We start from the raw sequence: 22,120 nt of genomic DNA on the forward strand, positions 1-22,120 counted from the left end.
ACCAAAAAACCCACAGCCTCCCAGACGAGGTGAGCGGCCGCTGAGGAGGATCTCGAGTCGACGCTATAGAACTGATCTGCAGTCCTGTGAATGCAAAAACAAGTTAGTGTTAGCATAGTGAGTGTTAGCATAGTGAGTGTTAGCATAGTGTTAGCATAGTGTTAGCATAGTGAGTGTTAGCATAGTGAGTGTTAGCATAGTGAGTGTTAGCATAGTTTTAGCATAGTGAGTGTTAGCATAGTGTTAGCATAGTGAGTGTTAGCATAGTGAGTGTTAGCATAGTGTTAGCATAGTTTTAGCATAGTGAGTGTTAGCATAGTGTTAGCATAGTGTTAGCATAGTGAGTGTTAGCATAGTGTTAGCATAGCATGTTAGCATAGTGGACATGAAAATAGGGGGCCGTACACACCGTATGCTAATATCAACACACACATTATTTCAACTTGTCCTCATACCGAAACAATAGAATAAGTCGATTTCCAATGACTCCCAAAACTTAACTTAACTTAGCCTGTACATTTCAGGTACATTCAATGTAAACTCTTATCTGACTAACTCTGACTGTAAATTCATGTAAATCCACTGCCTATATAACGTATATTTAACTCAGTCTGTAAATCTCATGTAAATCCAACGTAAATTCATATTTATCATCCACAGAACACTTCACCACTCATGTACATATTGTATCTATTGACTCGATTTGATTAGATTTGATTGCACTTGCAACCTTGCGATTGCCGTTAGTTATCTTCCTACTTCTTATCTCTGTATATTGATGTGACCGCTACGCTGCATACAGACACTAAGACAAATTCCTCGTATGTAGCTTGCATACTGTGGCAATAAAAGTGATTCTGATTCTGATTCTGAACAGATACAGTATGAGCTAAACAGTGCGTGTAGGTGATACGCCTGGCGTGGGGACACGGCTCATTTGAAAACGTCATGTCGGTTATGTTTAGGGATCTAAAACAACTTGGTTAAAGTCACATTCGGAGGCGAACCCGTAGACAAAATAGGGTCCAAAAACCAATGGACTCCCGTTTTGAAGCCTACTGAGAGCAAATCCCACCCCTTCACCCTTAAGCCGTTTTCCCACATGCGCTTTGTACCGCTAAATGACCGGAACGTGGTCTAATGCCTGCATGTGAGAAAGTTGTTGTGCCGGTATAAGCGCGACCCCGTCATCGCGGAGATTTCATCAGTTTCGAGCCAGTCAGAAGAGCGGTATGCGCGATAGCGGACTCAAGTGTAGAACGGGTCCAGTCATTTCCCGCGACACTCTCATGGGCGAGGTGTACACACGTTGCTTAATGTTCCAGCGGGCATAATCTAATCATTCGCGCACATTAAAGCAAACTGGCGAAATGATCTTGTGATCTCTCCTCTCTGCTGCCTGCTCGCTCTCTGGCCATAGTCCGTCCTCCTCCTTCAGTCACAGCCCGACAGGGACACAGACGAAGCAAATGCACAAAGCGAAATGTGGAAGTATTTTGCTTACGTTGCCGACAGCGAAGGCAAGCCCGGACACATCAAACGAAGCCAGTCTGTAAAAAGTGCTTCAACGCGACGCAGGTGAACGGATAAACAAGCAAACTTATTTCACCATCAAGAGTTTTGCCGACACGTCACTCCCCACCCGCTCTGCAGTGCCGCCCCGCCCCCCCCACATACAGGCAATTTCGCTGCTAGATTCCGACATGCAGAGGAGAGGTGTGAAGGGAAATGTCCGATATTGACTTACAGGTAATTTTCCGGTACGCATGTGGGAAAACGGCTTTAGAGAAAAGAGTCGTCATGCTTATTATAATAATGTGCCGAGACTGAAGGGCAAAGTTGCAGATGGAAAGTGAAGAGAAGAAGGAGAAGTTACCAGCGTTAGTATAGGTCACACAGTGGCACGTTCTCTCTTTCAGAGTTCTGAATAATCCACTCAATAGCATCCCAGCCCTACACACAGTTCACACAGAGGGACAGAAGGTGCAGGAAGAGGATAGTCAGAGCCATCTTTGTAGTTTTAGGCTGGCTTTACACGGCGAAACTTTCACGCAACTTTAGTTGGTTGAAACTGAGGTGAAAGTAAGTTGCAAATGATTTGCATGGTCTAAAGCAGTGGTTCTCAAATGGGGGTCCGCGGACCATGGTGCTAGTCTATCAAAATATCTTGGCTGTCATTGATTGTGTTGCATAGTGGTTTTCTGTACTGTTGACAAATTGTGATATTGTAAGTCGCTTTGGACAAAACAAAAGCGTCTGCTAAATGACGTAATGTAAATGTAATGTGATAAAAAAAAATAAAAAAAAATGGTGTGCAAAATCTTCATAGTTCAACGAAAATAGTTTATGCTTTAAATCTAAAATGGTTCATGGATTACATTCTAATAACAAACCTATCAAATTAAAAGTCAAGCAATTAAAAAACAATTAAGCTTAGCCCAAAATCACAAATCAGAATGAGGGGGTCCCCGGTATATTTTCTATCTTGTAAGGGATCCTTGGCTGAAAAACATTTGAGAACCTCTGGTCTAAAGCATGCAAAGACCCCCATATAGCATTAGCCTTTGGCTGCGGCCCCCTTATTGCAAAAATGCCTTTAAAAACCCATTGACAATGCTATTAAAAATGTAAAAAATCACTTCCATACAACCTCAGAAGAATATATTTCCTTACTTGTATTCATGTAATAATCAACCTAATAATTACTTCTGTATCTTTACTTATGTATATGTATAATTACTTATGTATCTCAAATCTTTTCTTGTCTGTTTTCCATGATAAAAATATGATTTTTATGTGGAAGGAAAAGATTCAATTATATTTGTTAACACTACACTAAATATAATTATAACATATATTCTTTATTATACTGTAGTATTAACAAATATAACTGAAACATTTCCTTCCCCATGAAGATGTTTTTAAAGTATTTTCATCAATTTGCTGAGGCCCCTCTAGCGCCCTCTGGAGGCCCGGCCCCCACTTTGAAACCCACTGGTCTAAAGCGACTCTGCAACACACTTGAAACTTGTCATATGACTGACGAAACATTACCAATCTTGCTAGCTTGTTTCTGTGAAACAAACGACCGTGTTGCACGAGACTTGATTATTATATTTTAATTGCTTTGTGTAAAAGGTCAAGTTGCACAACAATTATGTTTCATGCAAGTTGCAACCTGCAACTAGTTGCGTGGAAGTTTCACCGTGTAAAGGCAGCCTAGAAACACATTGCATGCAACAACAGAGAGACTGCACTGAGAGTTCACTTTGAGAGAACTGGCCCCTTGGAAAGAGACTGTCAAACCATCAAATAGATCAGTGGTTCTCAACCTTTTTACACCAAGTAGTACCACCTCAGAAATGACCACCGTAGGGGGGTACGGTGGTGCAGTGGTAAGCGCTGTCGCCTCACAGCTCGAAGGTCCTGGGTTCGATTCCCACCTGGGACGCTGTGAACGCTGAAGGAATGCATGCCCGTCCGCATGTCCTCGAGTGCCCACCGCCCGGGTGGGGTCGTCAAAAGGGCTTTTCTGTGTGGATTTTGCATGTTCTCCCCGTGCCTCCCGGGGGTTCCTTCATATAGGAACCCCCTTCACCAAAACATGCAATATCCTGGTTGCTAATGTGGTTCCTCCTCTGGTCGTTAAGGGCGCCTGTTCGGAGGAGGGGAACTGGTTGGAATAGCGTGAACCTCCCACGTGCTATGTCCTACCGGTGAAGCTTCCTCTGTCAGGTGAAAAGAAGCGGCTGGCTAACTGCCCATGTCTCGGAGGAAGCATGGAGCCAGTTTTGGTTCTCCCCAGATTGGCAGAGGGTGGAGTAGCAACCAGGATAAATAAATTAAATGAGCACTAATGGGGGATAAAAATGGGATAAAAAAATCGTGAAAAATATATAAATAAAAATAAAAATAAAGAAAAATAAATGACCACTGTATGAAGGTCTGAGAGGGAGGGAGCACTGTGTACCACCAGTGGTACCCTTACCGCAGGTTGAGAACCACTGGAATAGATCGTAAAGTCGGTGGCACTTTACATTACAGCTCGGTAACAACATGGTAGTCGGGGTGTAATAGTGTGATAATGAAGAAGTAATAATTAGGTAATACCGTGTAATTACCAATCAAATAACCAGGTAATAGCTTGTTAAGCGCTGGTGTTTCCCGTAGCGCTTCCCTTCACAGTTGGGTTTGGGTTTGGCGATGGTTAGGTGATCTTTTCTAGTTACCATTTGTTTCTGGCCCTGTTGCCCTATTACATATATGTCAGTCTAATTACCCAGATATAGCCATTGTTAGTACAAAGCTATTACCTGATTACTTTGGTATTACCCAGAGCCCTGGACACTAGAAGAGTTCCGACATCTCCATTCACTCCAATCGACCAGTTTTTTACTCTCAAGAGTTCCAGGAAGTAAGGTCCTGGATTAAGCAGCACTGTCGAGTTGCAGCAAAATGGACAGTTTGTGTCGTACTTTGAAAGTTTTTTATTTTTATTTAATTTTTTTAATCAAATTGTACATTATCAACTTTATTTTAGCATTCAAAAGTAGCGTCCACTGACGCCACTCTCTCTCTAGAGCAGGGGTTCCCAACCTTTTTTGTGCCAAGGACCGGTAGATACATGGAAAAAAAGTTACATATATATTTACTCACCAGGTGGCGACAAAAGGTAAATAACAGCCTTTTGTGTTGTACTGTATGTAGCCTACAGTATTTATGTTTTCGTTTTAACTACAAACATAAATAAACGTCAACTTGAAACTATGTTTCAACTACCACACACAGCCTATAATATTATAGCCTATGTTTATTTTTATTTTTTATTTTATTTATTTTTTTGACCGGCTCGCGGCCCGGTACCAAATGCGCTGCGGCCCGGTGCCGGTCCGCGGCCCGGTGGTTGGGGACCACTGTTCTAGAGGACACTAGTATTTCCTAATTCATAATAATATTTCATATTAATAATTCCACTATTACCCCCTATTACCATGTGGTACCGAGCGGTAAGGTAAAGTGCTACCAGAAAGTCTTGTCGTGTGGACATGAAACAACACATCAGGGGCCGGTTGCACCAACTGGTCTTACACTGGTCTTAAGCTAAGTTGGTCGTAACTTTACGACCTAACAGCTACGCCGGTTGCACCAAGACGACTTAAGCCTTCTTTTCACTACGACCAGGCGTAACTCCTACGCCTCGTCAGGAGGAGGCGTAGAGCCTGCCTGTAACAGAGATCTCCGCGGAGACCTTTTTGACCGTCATCGTCGTAACATCGCCAGTTCGCCGTCTTTGAAAGCACGACGTTAGATTATAACTAACTAGTTGTGTGGCTTAGCCTTCCAAAATGTTGCCGTTAGTTTTTTAGAAGTTAATACATAGAATTGGGAACGTTACATTCAATTTCATTCAGACTGTCTTTCTGGCTCAATCGCCGCCATTTTTCCCCCGGAGCAAGGGAGGGTGAGAGGAGGGAGGGTGTTTTACAGTAGTGGCTGAGAGAGCGTAGTGGCTCAGTGCTCCAAGCAGGTCGCGAGGCACATTTTTTGCAACATCATCCAATCAGGGTGCATTCCCTGGCAATTCACATGGACGCGCATTGCTACGACCAGCATAGTTAAGACCAGACATAAGCCGTGTTGGTGCAACAGGCGTAAGTCCACTCTAAAGACTGGTCTTAACTAAGACCAACGTAGGAGTTACGACCAGGCATAGTTAAGACCAGTTGGTGCAACCGGCCCCAGGACAGAGAGCATGCTGAGGAACCATCAGAGACATCTTAGACCTAGTCCACATGTACACAGCTATTTTTGAAAACTGCGTCCACACTAGCACTGCTTTAGAAAATCTTTCCTTCCACACGTGAACGCAAATATGCTAAGTTACAACACTAACGTTACCTTACACAGGGAAATGCAAACCCAGAACCTGCTATCACCAGCAAGCTAACTAACTAGCTTGTACGTCCTCTGGTCTGTGTAAAACGGGCAGTAAAACGTCACGGGACACACACTCACCTGCCTGATTCATTTGCACAAAAATAGCATCGCCCCCTGGTCAAACATCCGTTCAAATAACACGGCTCCAACCATAATGGTGACAGCCAAAGTAGACATTCTCTTGAAGAGCAGATTGTAGACAGATATACAATGTCGCCTAGGCAACAAGCTGTAAACACTGTGAATAACACTAGTGATGTCACACACCAAAATCTCAGCCCACTCTTGCTGTCACAAGTCCAAAACTCAGATTTCTCTATCCACACAATAGACGACAGAGATATTATACACGGGTATATTAAACGTCTCCACCTTGGGCGGAGTTTTCCAAAAAGTCCGTTTGCAGTGACTTTAAAGTCGAGCTGAACCCAAAAATGAATTTTCTTTTCTTTTAGTTCAAATACCTGGGTATGCAGTGCACCTATTTATTAATGTATGCAAAACAAATCACAACAATCTAATTTCTTTAGTTTTTCACACTTTTTCACATCAAAAGTTCATCTTTCAAGATTTCATTGGTAACAGTAATGTACAGTTTGCTGACGTCACCTAGTACTATCAAATTTCTACCCCATTTCAACCAATCATATCACGACATGCAGCTGTCAATCAAATCTTCATTTCAGGATCATTTTCTCTTCCAAATGAAGTAGAAAATGGCGCCTAGTGCCTGTCATCTGGCAGAGTTTCTATCCCATAAACTAACTACTAACTTGGCCAATTGTTAGAAACGTGAACAAAAAACAAAAACTATAATCTCTAAGAATGCAAAGAAATGTAACTGGCTCGTTAAAACGCGCATTCCAGGGATATCATATTTACAGCAGCGATAATGGTGCGCGCATCCGAGAGCTTGGTTGTCAGGGGTCGCACTTTGGAGATTCCAGGCCGACGGGCTGCACTCTCCGCTCGGCAACACGAAGGCAGCTGGCTGCCTGCGGCTCGCTGAGCTCCACTCCTCCCGTTAAAACACACTGAATCCCACTCGATTTGGAGGCGGAACACACCAGGATTGGCCAAAGCCCAATCCAGTCCCCAGAATTGTCAAATAAAATCATCGACATGATACTAAGACCCGCCTCTCAACCTGTCATCTTAGACAAACTATGTTTTCAGTCTGAAACGGACTCATATGCACGTGACGAACGGGTTCACCTCGACTTTAAACGGCGTTTGCATGTGGACGGGAGGCCAGAACGCATAGGAGAAGCTCTGTTTTCAAAAACACCTGGGTACCTGTGGACAGACCCTTACCTTCATGGTAGAGTTGGTGAGATAGATGGAATAAGTGCAGACAGACAGTTAGTGTTTTTATTAATTGGACGTTTTGGTCGTTACCTTCCTCGCGTTCGCAGTCATCCTCCTGGCCATCATCCCCTCCAGGTAACTGCATAGACTCACTCCCTTCACTGTGATGATAGCCTCCTGGGTGAGGACAGTGCTGGAGGGAGAGAGGGAGGGAGAGAGAGAGAGAGAGAGGGAGGGAGGGAGGGAGAGAGAGAGAGAGAGAGAGGGAGGGAGAGAGAGAGAGAGAGAGAGAGAGGGAGGGAGAGAGAGAGAGAGGGAGAGAGGGAGAGACAGAGAGAGGGAGAGAGGGAGGGAGAGACAGAGAGGGAGGGAGAGAGAGAGAGAGAGAGGGAGGGAGGGAGAGAGACAGAGAGAGGGAGGGAGAGAGAGACAGAGAGAGAGAGGGAGGGAGAGGGAGGGAGGGAGACAGAGAGAGAGAGGGAGGGAGGGAGGGAGGGAGACAGAGAGAGAGGGAGGGAGGGAGAGAGAGACAGAGAGAGAGAGGGAGGGAGAGAGAGAGCGAGAGAGAGGGAGGGAGGGAGGGAGGGACAGAGAGAGAGAGGGAGGGAGGGAGGGAGAGAGGGAGAGACAGAGAGAGAGAGGGAGGGAGGGAGAGAGAGACAGAGAGAGAGAGGGAGGGAGAGAGAGAGCGAGAGAGAGGGAGGGAGAGAGGGAGAGACAGAGAGAGAGAGGGAGGGAGGGAGAGAGAGACAGAGAGAGAGAGGGAGGGAGAGAGAGAGCGAGAGAGAGGGAGGGAGAGAGGGAGAGACAGAGAGAGAGAGGGAGGGAGGGAGAGAGAGACAGAGAGAGAGAGGGAGGGAGAGAGAGAGCGAGAGAGAGGGAGGGAGGGAGGGAGGGACAGAGAGAGAGAGGGAGGGAGGGAGGGAGAGAGGGAGAGACAGAGAGAGAGAGGGAGGGAGGGAGAGAGAGACAGAGAGAGAGAGGGAGGGAGAGAGAGAGCGAGAGAGAGGGAGGGAGAGAGGGAGAGACAGAGAGAGAGAGGGAGGGAGGGAGAGAGAGACAGAGAGAGAGAGGGAGGGAGAGAGAGAGCGAGAGAGAGGGAGGGAGAGAGGGAGAGACAGAGAGAGAGAGGGAGGGAGGGAGAGAGAGACAGAGAGAGAGAGGGAGGGAGAGAGAGAGCGAGAGAGAGGGAGGGAGGGAGGGAGGGAGGGACAGAGAGAGAGAGGGAGGGAGAGAGGGAGAGACAGAGAGAGAGAGGGAGGGAGGGAGAGAGAGACAGAGAGAGAGAGGGAGGGAGAGAGAGAGCGAGAGAGAGGGAGGGAGAGAGGGAGAGACAGAGAGAGAGAGGGAGGGAGGGAGAGAGAGACAGAGAGAGAGAGGGAGGGAGAGAGAGAGCGAGAGAGAGGGAGGGAGGGAGGGAGGGACAGAGAGAGAGAGGGAGGGAGAGAGGGAGGGAGAGAGAGAGAGGGAGGGAGGGAGAGAGAGACAGAGAGAGAGAGCGAGGGAGGGAGGGAGAATTCAGGCATAATGATGCTGAGAAATAGCTGAGTTTCCATACTTTGATGAACATCTTTAGCATGTAATACATCAGATCATGTACTTACACATCTTTAGCATGTAATACATCAGAGCAGGTACTTACACCTCTGGGTTGTCTGGGTGGGGTCGATACACAAGCCTCTCATCAACTGACACCAGGTTGGTTAGAGTAATCTGAGGACGAAATCAGCGTTGACTTCCCAATTTGTTTAAGATATAACAGGTAATATGATGCAAGGACAGTACACACTCTTTACATGGAAACAGCAAGAGCTATCCACCTTATTTTTGAATGCCCCGCTGTACAAATAATTGTGGGTACAAGTTCCGGTTTAACGTGACTTATTGTTGCAGCTTGCCATTTCCTAAAACGGTATTCTACTTGATTTGAAAAGATGGCCGCCTACACTCCCTTGTACCCTGGCTGAATTGAACATAACTTGGCCAATAAGTATGTAACATACCAAATAAAACAAACAGTAATGTCTTTATTTTATGTCGAATGCAGAGGACGTGTAACTGTTTCGTTAAACTCACGTTCCAGGAATATTGTATTTACTGCGCTGCTCTAAAATAACGTTAGTGCCGTGCGAGTCAGAGAGCCTGTTCGTCCTGGAACCCACTCGCTTTGCGCCAGAACACAATCGATTTGGGGGTGGAACACGCCAGGATTGGCCAACGCCAATGCCAGTGCCCAGAACTGTCGAATCAAATCATCGACAGAGACGCTATGGCCCGCCTCCCAGGATTTTCAGTGTGCAGATAGATAGATAGAACGTTAGAAATATAGCCAGCCACGTTATAAACAACTAACCAATGCTGATGGGTCCGAAATGGTTAAAAGTTATATCAATTTGGTCATTCAGTGGTGTTTTACTGCCATGTAACATAACTAACTAGCGGCTAATATTAGCCACAGTAGGCGATTACCCATGAATGCACTGCGCTCTTAAAGGGATATTTATCGACGAGATTTTTGCCAAGCTGGACCCAGGCCCGGTTTTACAGGGGTGCAAAAGCACGCATTGCACCCTTATTTTAATTGTCTGCATGCTCAGTTGAAAAGAGTGGTAAAAAAAATAAAAAAATAAAATAAAATAAAAATGCTGCAGCTGCACACTTACTGTTTAAACTTGAATTATAATTGTTGTTTTTCTTTGTTCTTTGATGTGAATTTATGGCTTTTTGGCACCTATATGTAACCTTTTAAGGTTGAGATACGGTAATTGTATTATTATTATATGGTCCAAATATTTCAGTAAAGTACTTGAAAACCCTTGAAATATTCTTGCTTGGCTGGTATCATTCTACTTGAAATGATGGTAAAATGCATTATTTTTTAGTAAAATAACATGTCAAATTTTTCGGGCCACCCGGGTCGGCCCGTGCATGTGCACCCGTTCCTATCTAGGATGCATCCCTAGTCATCTTGTTCTGGAACCGGCCCTGACTGGACCTGATTAGTGATTTGCTCCGTTCACCCAGACGGGTGTGAAGCTGTCAGCAACAAGGCTGGGAGGATCACACCGGAAGAAAAACGCAGAGGCATCATGGCCGCTAGAAATAAGGTGGATAGTGTACAATAGACTCCTTTCTATGCTGCAATAACCCACTGCGTGACGTGAAGTTTTTGGCAGAGGAGTCGTTCCAGATGGCTATGAACACCTGTATGTGAGAGAACATGCAGGAAGTGTAAGTGGGGAGGCTGCTCTTATTTTGGTGTCTTCATAGAGCTCAACAGTCACATGACGGTTCTGGAAGAGTGTTTATACCGTTCTTATTCTCAGTGAGATTTTGATTATTAGCCATAATGTCATAACCACTGGTCTTCCAGTGGTGAAACGATGCAATATCTTCCTGTAGAAGCCACACATTTGTATATATATATATATATATATATATATATATATCATCCTTGTTTATTAAAAAAAAAAAAAAAATCAATGTCATAAGTACTACACTACCCACAAGTCAACAATGTAATATCGACATCTTTGATTGGTGGAGCTCGTTGTATGGTCGTCTGTGATTGGTGGCCTGCATTCATATCTCTCTCTGGCTGTTATCACTCTGGCTAGGCTACTACAAATGCAGGTCATAACTTGCGTAAAGGGCTAAAACCGCCACTGAGCGACTGAAACTATGAATCATTAACCGCTACGAGTCACGCTGCTTTCAACGTTACGTACCGGCTTGAGATCAGTTTGCCGGTTCGTTCACATTACTGCACAGAAATGCATCTGTCTACAATAGCGTTAGCCATGGAGCGAATAAGAGTACCACAGGGATGACGTACTTTTGCAGGCTTAAAGGAGAACTTACCTCCAAAACACTTTTTTTCAGCTTTTAACCAATATATATGACTTTGGGGGTGATGTGTGAAGAATTCTGGTCAGAATTTCCACATTTGACACCAAACTGTTGCCATTTTACCATTTGTATCATTTTTCAGCAGCATAACTGGCATAAGCGCCCTCTACGGGTCGAACACTGCTTTTTTTTTCTTTCTCAAATGAATGGGAGATTAGGGGCACACTGACGTCACAGTGCCCCCAAAGACTATGGGATTTCAAGATAATTACTCCCCTACCCCCCCTGTACCCTTTTGGCTCCTCAGAACTCCAAGCCTATTCTTATTGAAGTTTGCTCTTAAAATACTGAACCAAACGTTGTCAAAGTTGGCACATGTCTTAATTATAGTTGGTTTCCCGCTGTATGTGTCACTACTTTATTAATATCTTACCTGGATAAGCTCGAATGATGATGTATATATTATCAGTCCGAGTTGGAAGCAGCTGTCTCCAGCCCAGACAGGCAGGCGGGAGCGAGCGGGAGAGAGTCGTACTGTAAACCTCATGCACTAGCTCCAAGCTCCGCGGGCGCGCGCAGCAGAGCTGGGATCTCTCGGACTCGGCCAGAGCAGAGAGAGCACAGTCTGACATTTCCGCGGCTACTCAGTCCGACTTGGAAAGCACTTTCTCTCGGCCAGTCAAACGGGAGAGGAAATGTCAGCAGAGTAGAGCGACTGGGGACTGGGGGGGGGGGGGGGGGGGGTTGACTCGCTGTGTGCGAGCACGAGCTGCTGTGTGCTCAGGCAGCGGGGACGCGCAGGCAGTGAGAGGCGGGGGCTTTGAAGAGGAGAAGAGCTCTGCGATGCCTCTCCTGTGCCCTGAGAGGAAAAATGCTGCTGTCATGCTGTAACTTTCAACAAGAATCACGAAAACCAAAACGCAAATTAAAAACGGATTTCATTGCGCGGTTTATCTCTAGTTAGACGAGGGAATTACGTGGAGAAATCTCGCATTGTGTTACCCCAGAGCGAGAGGTTTGTCCTATTGTGGGTGTGCTGCTGTTAACGAGCCCATGTCACTTTGCTCCCGTAACGTAGTTTCCATAGAGATACATGCAGAAAAATAATTAAATTTCTAGTTCGCCACTGAATTACCAAATTGATATAACTTAAAACCATTTTCAGATTTTCTGTTTCCATACAGACCAACAGCGTTGGCTACTTGTTGATATTTATAGAGATATTGCCCCTCTCAAATAAATTATTTTTGAGGCAGTAGGCAAACTGTAATGGCGTCGATTTCCGAAAAAGAATCTCGACTCGAACACAGCCAAAGAGTCCAGTATAGACAAGAGCATGTCATTTCTTGGTTTTTTCCATAGGTATTTTCAAATCACTGTTCTAATACATATCTAGGGGGTAAGTCCTCCTTTAAGCTGCGTTCACACCGACCTATTAAAGTTTTTCGCTGGCATCGAGTTTACATACAAAGTCAATGCAAACGAGCGATTGAGCGTATATTCGACCGGGAGAAAAATCCGAGCGACAGAGACAGAGCGATAGGGCGAAAATAGCTCGTCGCCCGAGATGAAATATCCCAACTCGAGAAAATTACGCTGGCATCAGTCGCTCGCTGTTCAACGCTGGTTGGCTGTCGTGTGAGAGTGAGTCAAGGATCACACTGGCTTGGAACAAAACCGCTGGTTTATTGTGTGGCAACAAACCACATTGACAGCTGATTGACAGGCTGACAGCTGACATGAAGTGAAGTCTGTACTACCGGTATAGACCTTGCGTTAGGAGCACGCTGATAGGCTTAGCTTGTAAACAACTATGGTGGCTCGTAGTGGACAAACATCATGACATTGCGTAACGTTATAGCCCCCAGATGTCCGTCAATTATTGTGCCTGTTGACGAGCGATTTAAACACAGCGACAGAGCGACTCCAAAGGGTTGAATCGAGCGACAGAGAGAAAAATAAATATCTCGGTGTGAACACAGCTTTAACCGTTTTGGTTCGTCAGTGGAAAAGTTTTAGAATGGGGATTTGACTTAAATGCGTCAAATTGATGAGAGCCTGAAAACAGCTCCATCCATCTCTGTTTTCAAGAAAAAAATGAAAGAACAACTGCTTAATCTGTATGTATAATAATATAGTATATTATAATATATAGTATATATAATATATAATGTATATGATATATAATATAATATATAGCAATAATATGTATTATAAGTATACTTATACTTATCCATTGATCTGGGACTGTTTTGTTTGTTTTGTTTTGTTTGTTTATTGTCCTGTTGTGTAATTGTTGTTATGTTATACTGTATGCAGTAACTTGTATTTAAGTTGTGTTAAGTCTTCCTGCTCAGGCTCCTGCTATAAGCTTTTAGTAGCTTCTTTGGAGACCTGGCACTCCACACATTTGTATCTTGGTGTTGATTGAACATGTCAATTGTTTGTGTGTGTGGGGGCGAAATAAATCTGAATCTGAATCTGAATCTGAAAATTAGGTCTGTGGTTAACAAAAGTTTATGGGAACGTGAATTTGGGTTCAGCAGGATAATCTTCACAAACGTTAATACCCTTTATGCCTTTTGAAGCATTTTCTAAAAATCACGTTAAAAAAAAACACCCATTTACATTCCAAAAGTTATAAAAGTTATTAACGTTGGTGAAGATGATCATGAATAACTTTTATGACTTTTGGAACGTAAATGCGTTTTTTTTACGCCGAACCCAAATTCGGGTTCCCATAAAGTTTTGTTAACCACAGACCTTATTTTATGGATTTAAGTGAAATCCCCATTCTAAAACCCCATTCACTTTTCCGCTGACGAGCCAAATGGCGGCGATTTCTGGATAAAACCTACAAAAATACGTCATCCCTGCAGTACTCTATGGTGCTGGTCAAGACCGCTTCTTAAAGGGCCCATATTTTGCTAATATAATGTATTATTATTTTATTGTTGGCCTCCAGTAGAGTAACTTATTGCATCATTCATAGTTTAAAAAACTCAGTTTATCTTGTACTGGCTCTCACTGTCCCCTTCAGTTCAGCCTCTGTCTGAAACGCTCTGTTTTTAGGTCCTGTCCCTTTAAGAACCCCCCCCCTCCGAAATACTCCAGGCGAGCAGCGGGGTGAAAGTTTGTTTGCGCAAACCTCTGCCCAGACAGAGGACCCGGACCCCACGTTGAGAACCACTGCAAACAAAAACAGCAGAGAGAGAGAGAGAGAGAGGGAGAGAGACGGAGAGAGAGGGAGAGGGAGACGGAGGGGACACTGCACGTTTGGCTGCAGCAAACACAGCGTCTCACAGCCTTGGAGATTTTCTCAAAGGCGAGGAGTGACGATTTGTTTGGTGTGCCGTTTTCCTCCAAGCAGCCTGACGCTGATTTTCCCCTCTCTAAACAGAGCTCGAGTTGTTATTTCGGTCTTTTTCAAAATTATTTTTTCATTTTGTAGTAGTAATGGTGCATATTTATCGATACAAGCAGTGTTCTTATTCCAACATGAACCAATAGTATGTTTAATACTAGATTGAAATGAGGCCAGAATGCAGAAATCCCACACTGTCGCGGCCTACTGGAATGTCAGAACAGGGAAGGGAGGGAGGGGCAGGGCGCGCGCGCCGCGGGCCCGGGCTAAGCTTGGCAAAGTTGGCATCACCATGGTAACAAGTCCTTACTGACGTCACTAGAACTATGGTTCTCGCACAAAATCGGCATAAATCCATGTCATCTCGTCTACGAGAGTTCATGGGCGGGAGGGGGGGTTCATGGGGGTAACATTAAAACACTTTCACATATTTATTTGAAGCTTAGCCCATGTTTAATATGACCATCCAAGATTGTAACAACATATATATGATACAAAATTAAGAAATGCATAATATGGCCCCTTTAAGATCAGTTTATCCCATAATATATGTATATATATATAATATATATATATTATAATATATATATATATAATATATATAATATATATATATAATATATATATATTATATATATATAATATATATAATGTATATATATATAATATGTACACACTCTTGTACCTTGTACTTTTCCCCCCGTTTCTCAATGTTTTTTCAACTCTGAATCAAATGGTTTTATGGTCACGATTCTCTGGAAGAACAGTTGGCATGGTTCCAGGCTTAAAACGCTTTAGATAAGGATTTTTCAAAACGCGATGAGAAAAACGAAAGGGGGAAAAAAAAACCAAGGTGACGTCCCGATGTCATGTGACACGATGTCATGTGACTGCTGAGCTCTATGCTGAATTGAAGTCATGATGATGGCTGATGAGGTGAATTGGAATCAGAATTAGCTTTGATGGCAAAGTACATGTACAGTATGTACACATGCAAGAAGTTGGACTCCGGTGACTTTGGACTGTGGTGAGTGGTGATGGCTGACTACTAGGGATGTCACAATATATCGTCCCACAATACATCGCGATATCAAAACGTGACAATAGGCTATGTATTGTTGAGATGAAATCTCATATCGCGAGAAAAAGAAGCTGAACATGGTGGCACTGATCTGCATGCTCGCTCTCCTTTTCATTGCTTTGTTTGAACAGACGAGGGACGTTACAGACACACGGAGGATGAAAATGGTGAAATGACTCAAATTAGCGTGGAGGATGCCCCGTCAACTTACAAATCGATCGCAAAAAAATATTGTTAAAATATCGTATCGTTATCGTGAACCCAATATCGTGTATCGTATCGTATCGTGAACTGAGTGTATCGGGACACCCCTACTGACTACCTCATCTGAGCACCAACTTTTTCTCCTGTGTGTTTGTGCATGCATGCGCGCGCGTGTGTGTGTGTGTGGATGTGTGTGTGTGTGCGTGCGTGCGTGTGTGTGATGATGGCTGATGAGGTGAGCCTTGACTTACATTGGTTGAGCAGAGCTCCATCCTCTTCTCCTCAGGGTCCACTATAGAGTGTTCCTTCACATAGGTCCTGGTCTGGATGGGGCCCAGGATCTGAGGTCAAAGGACACTGAGTCATACACAAAATAGTAACGTGTGTGTGTGTGTGTGTGTGTGTGTGTGTGTGTGTGTGTGTGTGTGCGTGTCTTCGTGTGTGCGTGTCTTCGTGTGTGTGTCTGTGTGTGTCTGTGTGCGTGTGTGTGTGTGCTGATGACTGACCGCCCGCACGATGCCGGGCAGGCCCCACTCTGTGCTGAGCAGGCGGTGGCTGTGCAGGCGGCCCTCTGTGTCCAGGCTGCGCTCCAGCACGTCCACCCCCACCACGTTAGGGTTCATGGGGTTCGGGTACTTCCTCATCGCAGCCTTGATCACCGTCTCCCAAGGGTAACTGCACAAAAACACACAAACACATGCTATTGGTTAAAAGAGACCAGGCGACAAACAGCTGATTATTCAATTGAAACCCAGAAGTTGACAGCTTATTGTGAGCATGTGAGCAGATTGAAGGGTGGAGAAATAAGGAGTGAACTGAGGAAGTGTAAAGTGCAGATTATAGTCTTCCTGACTGAACTTACATTAGAACTTCATTTGGCGAAGTACTCAAAACACATTTTTTTGTGATACATTTATAGATATATATTAGCATAGCATCACATCACTGCTCACATCACCTCTCAGCCCACACACCTCCAGTGTAAAGCCTATCACATCGTTTCTCACCCCCACTGTAAGCCAATCGATTGGCTGCGGTCTTCTTAAATATGCTTTTTCTGTCTCATTCAGCCTCTCAACACCATTGCTGTCTGTCTCGCACCCTCCTCCTCCCCCTCTCCTCCCAGTCTTTGCACCCTCCTCCTCCCCCTCTCCTCCCAGTCTTTGCAGACTCCTCCTCCCCCTCTCCTCCCGGTCATCGCAGACCTATCCGATTCTTCAGTCGGAAGAGTCTCATCATGATGAGTCTCAGAAGGAGATCACCAGCACCACCAGTATCTAGACTCACTCCACAGGGGGATATATCTGGATGCTGCTCAGGGCTGATGCAGCTCTATATCTCAATATATCCCTGTGGTGTCTAAGTGCCAAAGACTAATAACAATACCTTATTCTCAGCGTACTTTCTGTAACGCATCATTCACTTGATTGTAATAAATATTATTTCATTCATTCACTAGTCTCTCCTGATTGAACTATATTTCTGTCTGTGGCCAGACTTTGTGAACGTGCAGCATCAAAACCGTGCAAAACTTTACAGGTGTGTTGTTGATAGGGGTGTCACGATACACTCAGTGCACGATACGATACGATACACGATATTGGGTTCACGATAACGATACGATACGATATTTTACCAATATTTTTTTGCGATCGATTTGTACGTTGAGGGGGCATCCTCCACGGTAATTTGAGTCATTTCACCATTTTCATCCTCCGTGTGTCTGTAACGTCCCTCGTCTGTTCAAACAAAGCAATGAAAAGGAGAGCGAGCATGCAATCAGATGCAGATCAGTGCCACCATGTTCAGCTTCTTTTTCTCACGATATGAGATTTCATCTCAACGATACATATTGTCACGTTTTGATATCGCGATATATTGTGACATCCCTAGTTGTTGACATCAAAATGAAGGACAATTTCGAAAAATGCCGTGTGTGAGCCGAGCAATCCCCCCCCCCACACACACACACACACACACACACACACACACACACACACACACACAGACACTGGCCCTCCACTCGACACCCATGGCGCGATCGCAAGATGGTCTCTGCTTACTTTTTTAGTTTGCTGTGACTAAATGAACAGCAGACACTGTTGGGAGAGGTTCAACCCCAAACCATGGCCTCCCTGGACTCCCTGGCAGTATTTACAATGAATGTTTTTTTTTTCAAAATATCTAATAGGCCTATAATAATATAATATAATATAATAATATTATACAAATAATATATATCATCTAATATAGGCTACTCTCAGCCCAACCCAACCCATTCTCAAAAATCTGTCCCATCTACTTTTCATCTACATCTACATTGACTCAAGTAGAGATAGCAGGTGAAATCATGGGGGCCATAGAGACCACTGTTAGCCTATATCACTGTTCAGTGTTCAGTTATAATTCACAAGAAATGTGCTGTGTTAGAATGAATGACCAATTTAGCCAAGAGGTTTCACTCTCACTGCAAACCGTTATAAACGCCAGTGCTAAATCCCTGTGGGGGGTCTGGTCGCTGTATGGGGTCTGTCTGTGTGTGTCTATTGGCGATTGACAAACAATATAGGCTATTTAAGCCCCTCTGATCTGGCTCATTGAAAGACTCATTGGGAAGTCCATAGGCCTGCAATTTAAGAGCAGGTGGACTCGAACAGACCAAAGGAGTTGAGCTAGGCCTATATATTTTGAACATTTTGAATATCCTCATAGCGCTGCATAATAGTTTATTAGCCTAAATAAACCAAACACGGGCGGTGTTTCGTGACCGACCTGAAAACGTGCTCCGTGCTCCAGATCTTCATTTTGTAAGCGACAATCTGGACCTGATCGCGGGAATGACGACCTGCTCCATCCGAGAGAGACAGACGCTACTTCAGCCCAACACCACCATGTTGTAGCTGAGGAGGACGAGATTGAGATAGCTGCAGCTGCAGTGGATCAGCGGGTGAAGGCCTGTGATGATGGCACCGCACGGCCATCAGTGTGCGTTCAGTCCAGAAGGAGCGCTCATCTCTCTCCTCCTCTGCATACTGCGCAAAATACTCCGCGTACCCCCTCTGAAGCAGCAGGGCTTGCAATGGAAGCTCGTATAGACAAGCCGGTATATAACGGCTAGCCACCAACAAGCCAGCAGGACAGGACGGACTCCGATCAAAGTTTTCGGTATACAAGCCTTATTGGCGCAACGTTTGGGTTGTTCCGGCTGACTTTGCGCACTGGATGATCTCCCATACTCTTCTTAGGAAGACACGTGGAAGACATTAAAATACAGGAACTAGGACCTCTTGTTCTGTAGCTGTTGATGTAGCCGGTTGCTGCATCCGTCTTTTGCTGTGCGCATGCGCTATGCATCTCTCTCCATCCTCCCTGGCGCTCGGTCGGTCGCATCAAAATGAGCAGAGCTGTATCAAGCTGGCCAGAGTTAGCGAGGGAGATACCGACAATAGAGTGATTCTGCCTTCAGAATAAAAGCATCAATACGGTCTCCTAGAGTAGCCTATATGCTGTATTAGAGAGAAGAAGAGTAGAGTGCCCTGGAATGAGTATTTTAACATGCAGTCTACTGCCTAAGCAGTAAGCACTCAACAAAGAAAGAACAGTCTGTTTAGGCTAATAAAACTGTAGCTGCAAAATAGATCCATCCTGTAATTTAGATCAGGAATATTGCCCAAGGCAAGGCCTAGGCTATATTCTGGTTTTGGCACCTGTAGGCTATGTATAGCCATAAGTCCTATTCTTTGTTTTGTGCTAGACCTATAGGCTACTTCATTTATGCCTATTGCCCCTTAATATAATTTGTTTTCATTTGGTGCTGTGGTTTAAACTTTTATTTATTTATTTATTTATTTATTTATTTATTTATTTATTTATTTAAGATCCCCATTAACCACTGCCTCAAGCAGCGATGATTCTTCCTGGGGTCTGAAATTACAATATAAAATTCAAGAAACAAAAAATTTAAAATAAAAATACATAATGAAATCAAATAATACAACAATAACCAGAAACATTACACAGAAAATAAACTTGCCAAAAACAGCTTTGAAGACGTTTCTCGCGTCCACTGATTTCACGGGTTTTATTTTATAAAGTTTTACCGGGGTATAATGCTGTAATTGTCGCTGTCTTGACGCTGTATGAACCAGAAGCGCAGCAGAGACGAGTATGGTCCCCTGCATAAGAAATTGATGCAATCGCCGTTCAGTCTAACGGCCCGTTTATTTCATATAGGTTAAGGGACCATTCATCTATTTTTTTAATTGCATTTATTTTAAATAATATAGGCTATCTACTGATTGCAAGAGGGATTAGCGCACTGCATGACCTTGCACTGAATGTCACTATAGACGGATTTTTATCCACCGACACGGTAGGTAAGCAGCATCTTCATTCGCGTGTGACTATTAACGTTAGACGAAACGTGGCATATGTCGCCTGTTGGCGTGGTTCGGTTGATTGTACGGGCCCAAATCCGTTCGTTAAAATGCATATAGCCTAGGCTATATATCAGGTTTGGTTTGGAGACATTCGAATAGAGGACTGTTGGTTTTACTTGAAGGCCAGACTGCATGCCGCAGAATGCAAACTCACGATGTAGCTATTATAGCCATAAACAAAAGACTCTTGTAAAATATGTTAATATTCTGCTATTCAAACAGAGGCGCGGGTGGGACTTGGTTTGTGCATTGCGGGGGGAGCGCACGGCGCACGGCAGACCGCTGCACAATGCAGATGCTGCATCAGTGCCTGATCCACTCCGGGGTGGAGGAGGAGGAGGGGGGGTCGTCATTTCATCTTGTTTAGGATAATTAAATCCCACTGTGTGACCATGTGTGTGATGCCTTCGTGGTGCCTTCATGGTCATTATCAGCCTATATGCGTCCGTCTGGACTCATATAGGCTTTACTCCATGACCTACTTCAAGGTAAAGTGGGACACAAGCGAGGCAGGCAAGCCCACCGATGGTAATAAACAATGTTGGTTGGCTGGTGGTCGTGCTCAAGCCAAAAATCTGCTGACACATGCGCTCTCCTGCCCAGTCCTCCCCCAGCCTTTGTGCGCAGTGAAGCCTATAGTAGGCTATAGCCTATCCATCATGGTGCCATCCAAGTCTCATATAACTATATGGCTTCTGTAGGGTCTGTGCCTATAGACTACTGTAGGCCTATAGCCTATTCTCTACTTGGTACTAATTTTAAATCCTTTTCACCAATGACTCAAAATGCAATGTTATGTTATGTCTACTCCACACATTATGTTCTGGTTTTAAAACGATTCAGCACTTCTTTGGCCATGTTCACATTACAGGCAAATCCGATTTGCTGCTAAAGTCATTAATCATCATTATCTTGATTGGTTTCCCAAATCTGATTTGGGAGTGTGTCCACACTGCCACAAATCTGATTTGGGCAAGTGTTCAAGTCGGATCTGTGTGTCCAGACCTCTATGTGGTTTGGGACAAGTGACACAAATCAGACTTGGAGCGTCCAGACTCATAAAACCAATCTGGATAGAATCATTAATATATAGGTCATTAAAGTTCACAAATCAGATTTGGCCTCCTTGTCTGAACATGGCCTTTGTTAGGCCGCCCATGTCGTTACCATAGCAACCCATGCAGATAGGCTGTTTAGGTCTGGCCACACACAGATCCGACTTGAGAATCAGATTTGTGGCAGTGTGGACACACTCCCAAATCAGATTTGGGAAACCAATCAAGATAATGATGATTAACGACTTATCAGCAAATCGGATTTGCCTGTAATGTGAACATGACCTTAGAGTCATGACTGTTGATTTCTGATCTCTTTGGGAGACACATTGGCCTCAACTGTCTGTGAAAAAGTGCTGGCTGCTGGCCTGGCCAATCAACTCCATCTCACCCCATTGCGTACAAATAGCCTACCACAGTTTTACACTTTCAAAATGCATGCATTTGGGCTGCAAAAGTCAAATTTCACGTGCAGTTTATACGCATTTTACATGTGATATCCTTGTCCACAGGACAGTGGATTGGGTTCAAGGAAAGCCATTTGGTTGGGGTTAGGGTTTGGGTATGGGTCAGTCAGGGTTAAACGGGGCCCATGATGGCTCCTTGGCAGAGCCTAGGAAGTCCTGGCCCACAGGCTTTGGCCGGGGGGTTAGAAAGCCCAGTGTGAGCCCAGTGTGAGCCCAGTGTCTGCGCTGGAGCCTTGAGGCTGCAATACACTGCACGCAATTTGGACATTTGGTGTATTCACTCCACATTATTTTGATAGTGGGAAAGCGTGTTATTTATTTGTACTATTATTGAAGAAATTGGGCTGGGCTAATAGCTGAGTGGTAATGGTAATGACACTACACCTCTGTTTAATTTCAGGTCGCCCACCGCAGCC

At 44.4% G+C, this 22,120-nt stretch overlaps 1 protein-coding gene across 1 annotated transcript; it reads right to left on the reverse strand.

Moving 5' to 3' along the window:
* Nucleotides 1–3: 3 nt before the first annotated feature.
* Nucleotides 4–18,547, reverse strand: LOC310800200 (PRELI domain containing protein 3A-like; the record flags this gene model as incomplete). Its single annotated transcript, XM_083662786.1, has 7 exons — nucleotides 4–84; nucleotides 1,877–1,953; nucleotides 7,336–7,438; nucleotides 8,888–8,958; nucleotides 15,995–16,084; nucleotides 16,250–16,418; nucleotides 18,516–18,547. The coding sequence occupies 6 exons, from the start codon at nucleotides 18,545–18,547 to the stop codon at nucleotides 1,882–1,884; spliced, it is 537 nt and encodes a 178-aa protein (XP_083518912.1). The 3' UTR covers nucleotides 4–84; nucleotides 1,877–1,881.
* Nucleotides 18,548–22,120: the final 3,573 nt, after the last annotated feature.

The sequence above is a fragment of the Poromitra crassiceps genome (assembly GCF_964638095.1).
Source record: "Poromitra crassiceps genome assembly, chromosome: 29".
NCBI lineage: Eukaryota > Metazoa > Chordata > Actinopteri > Beryciformes > Melamphaidae > Poromitra > Poromitra crassiceps.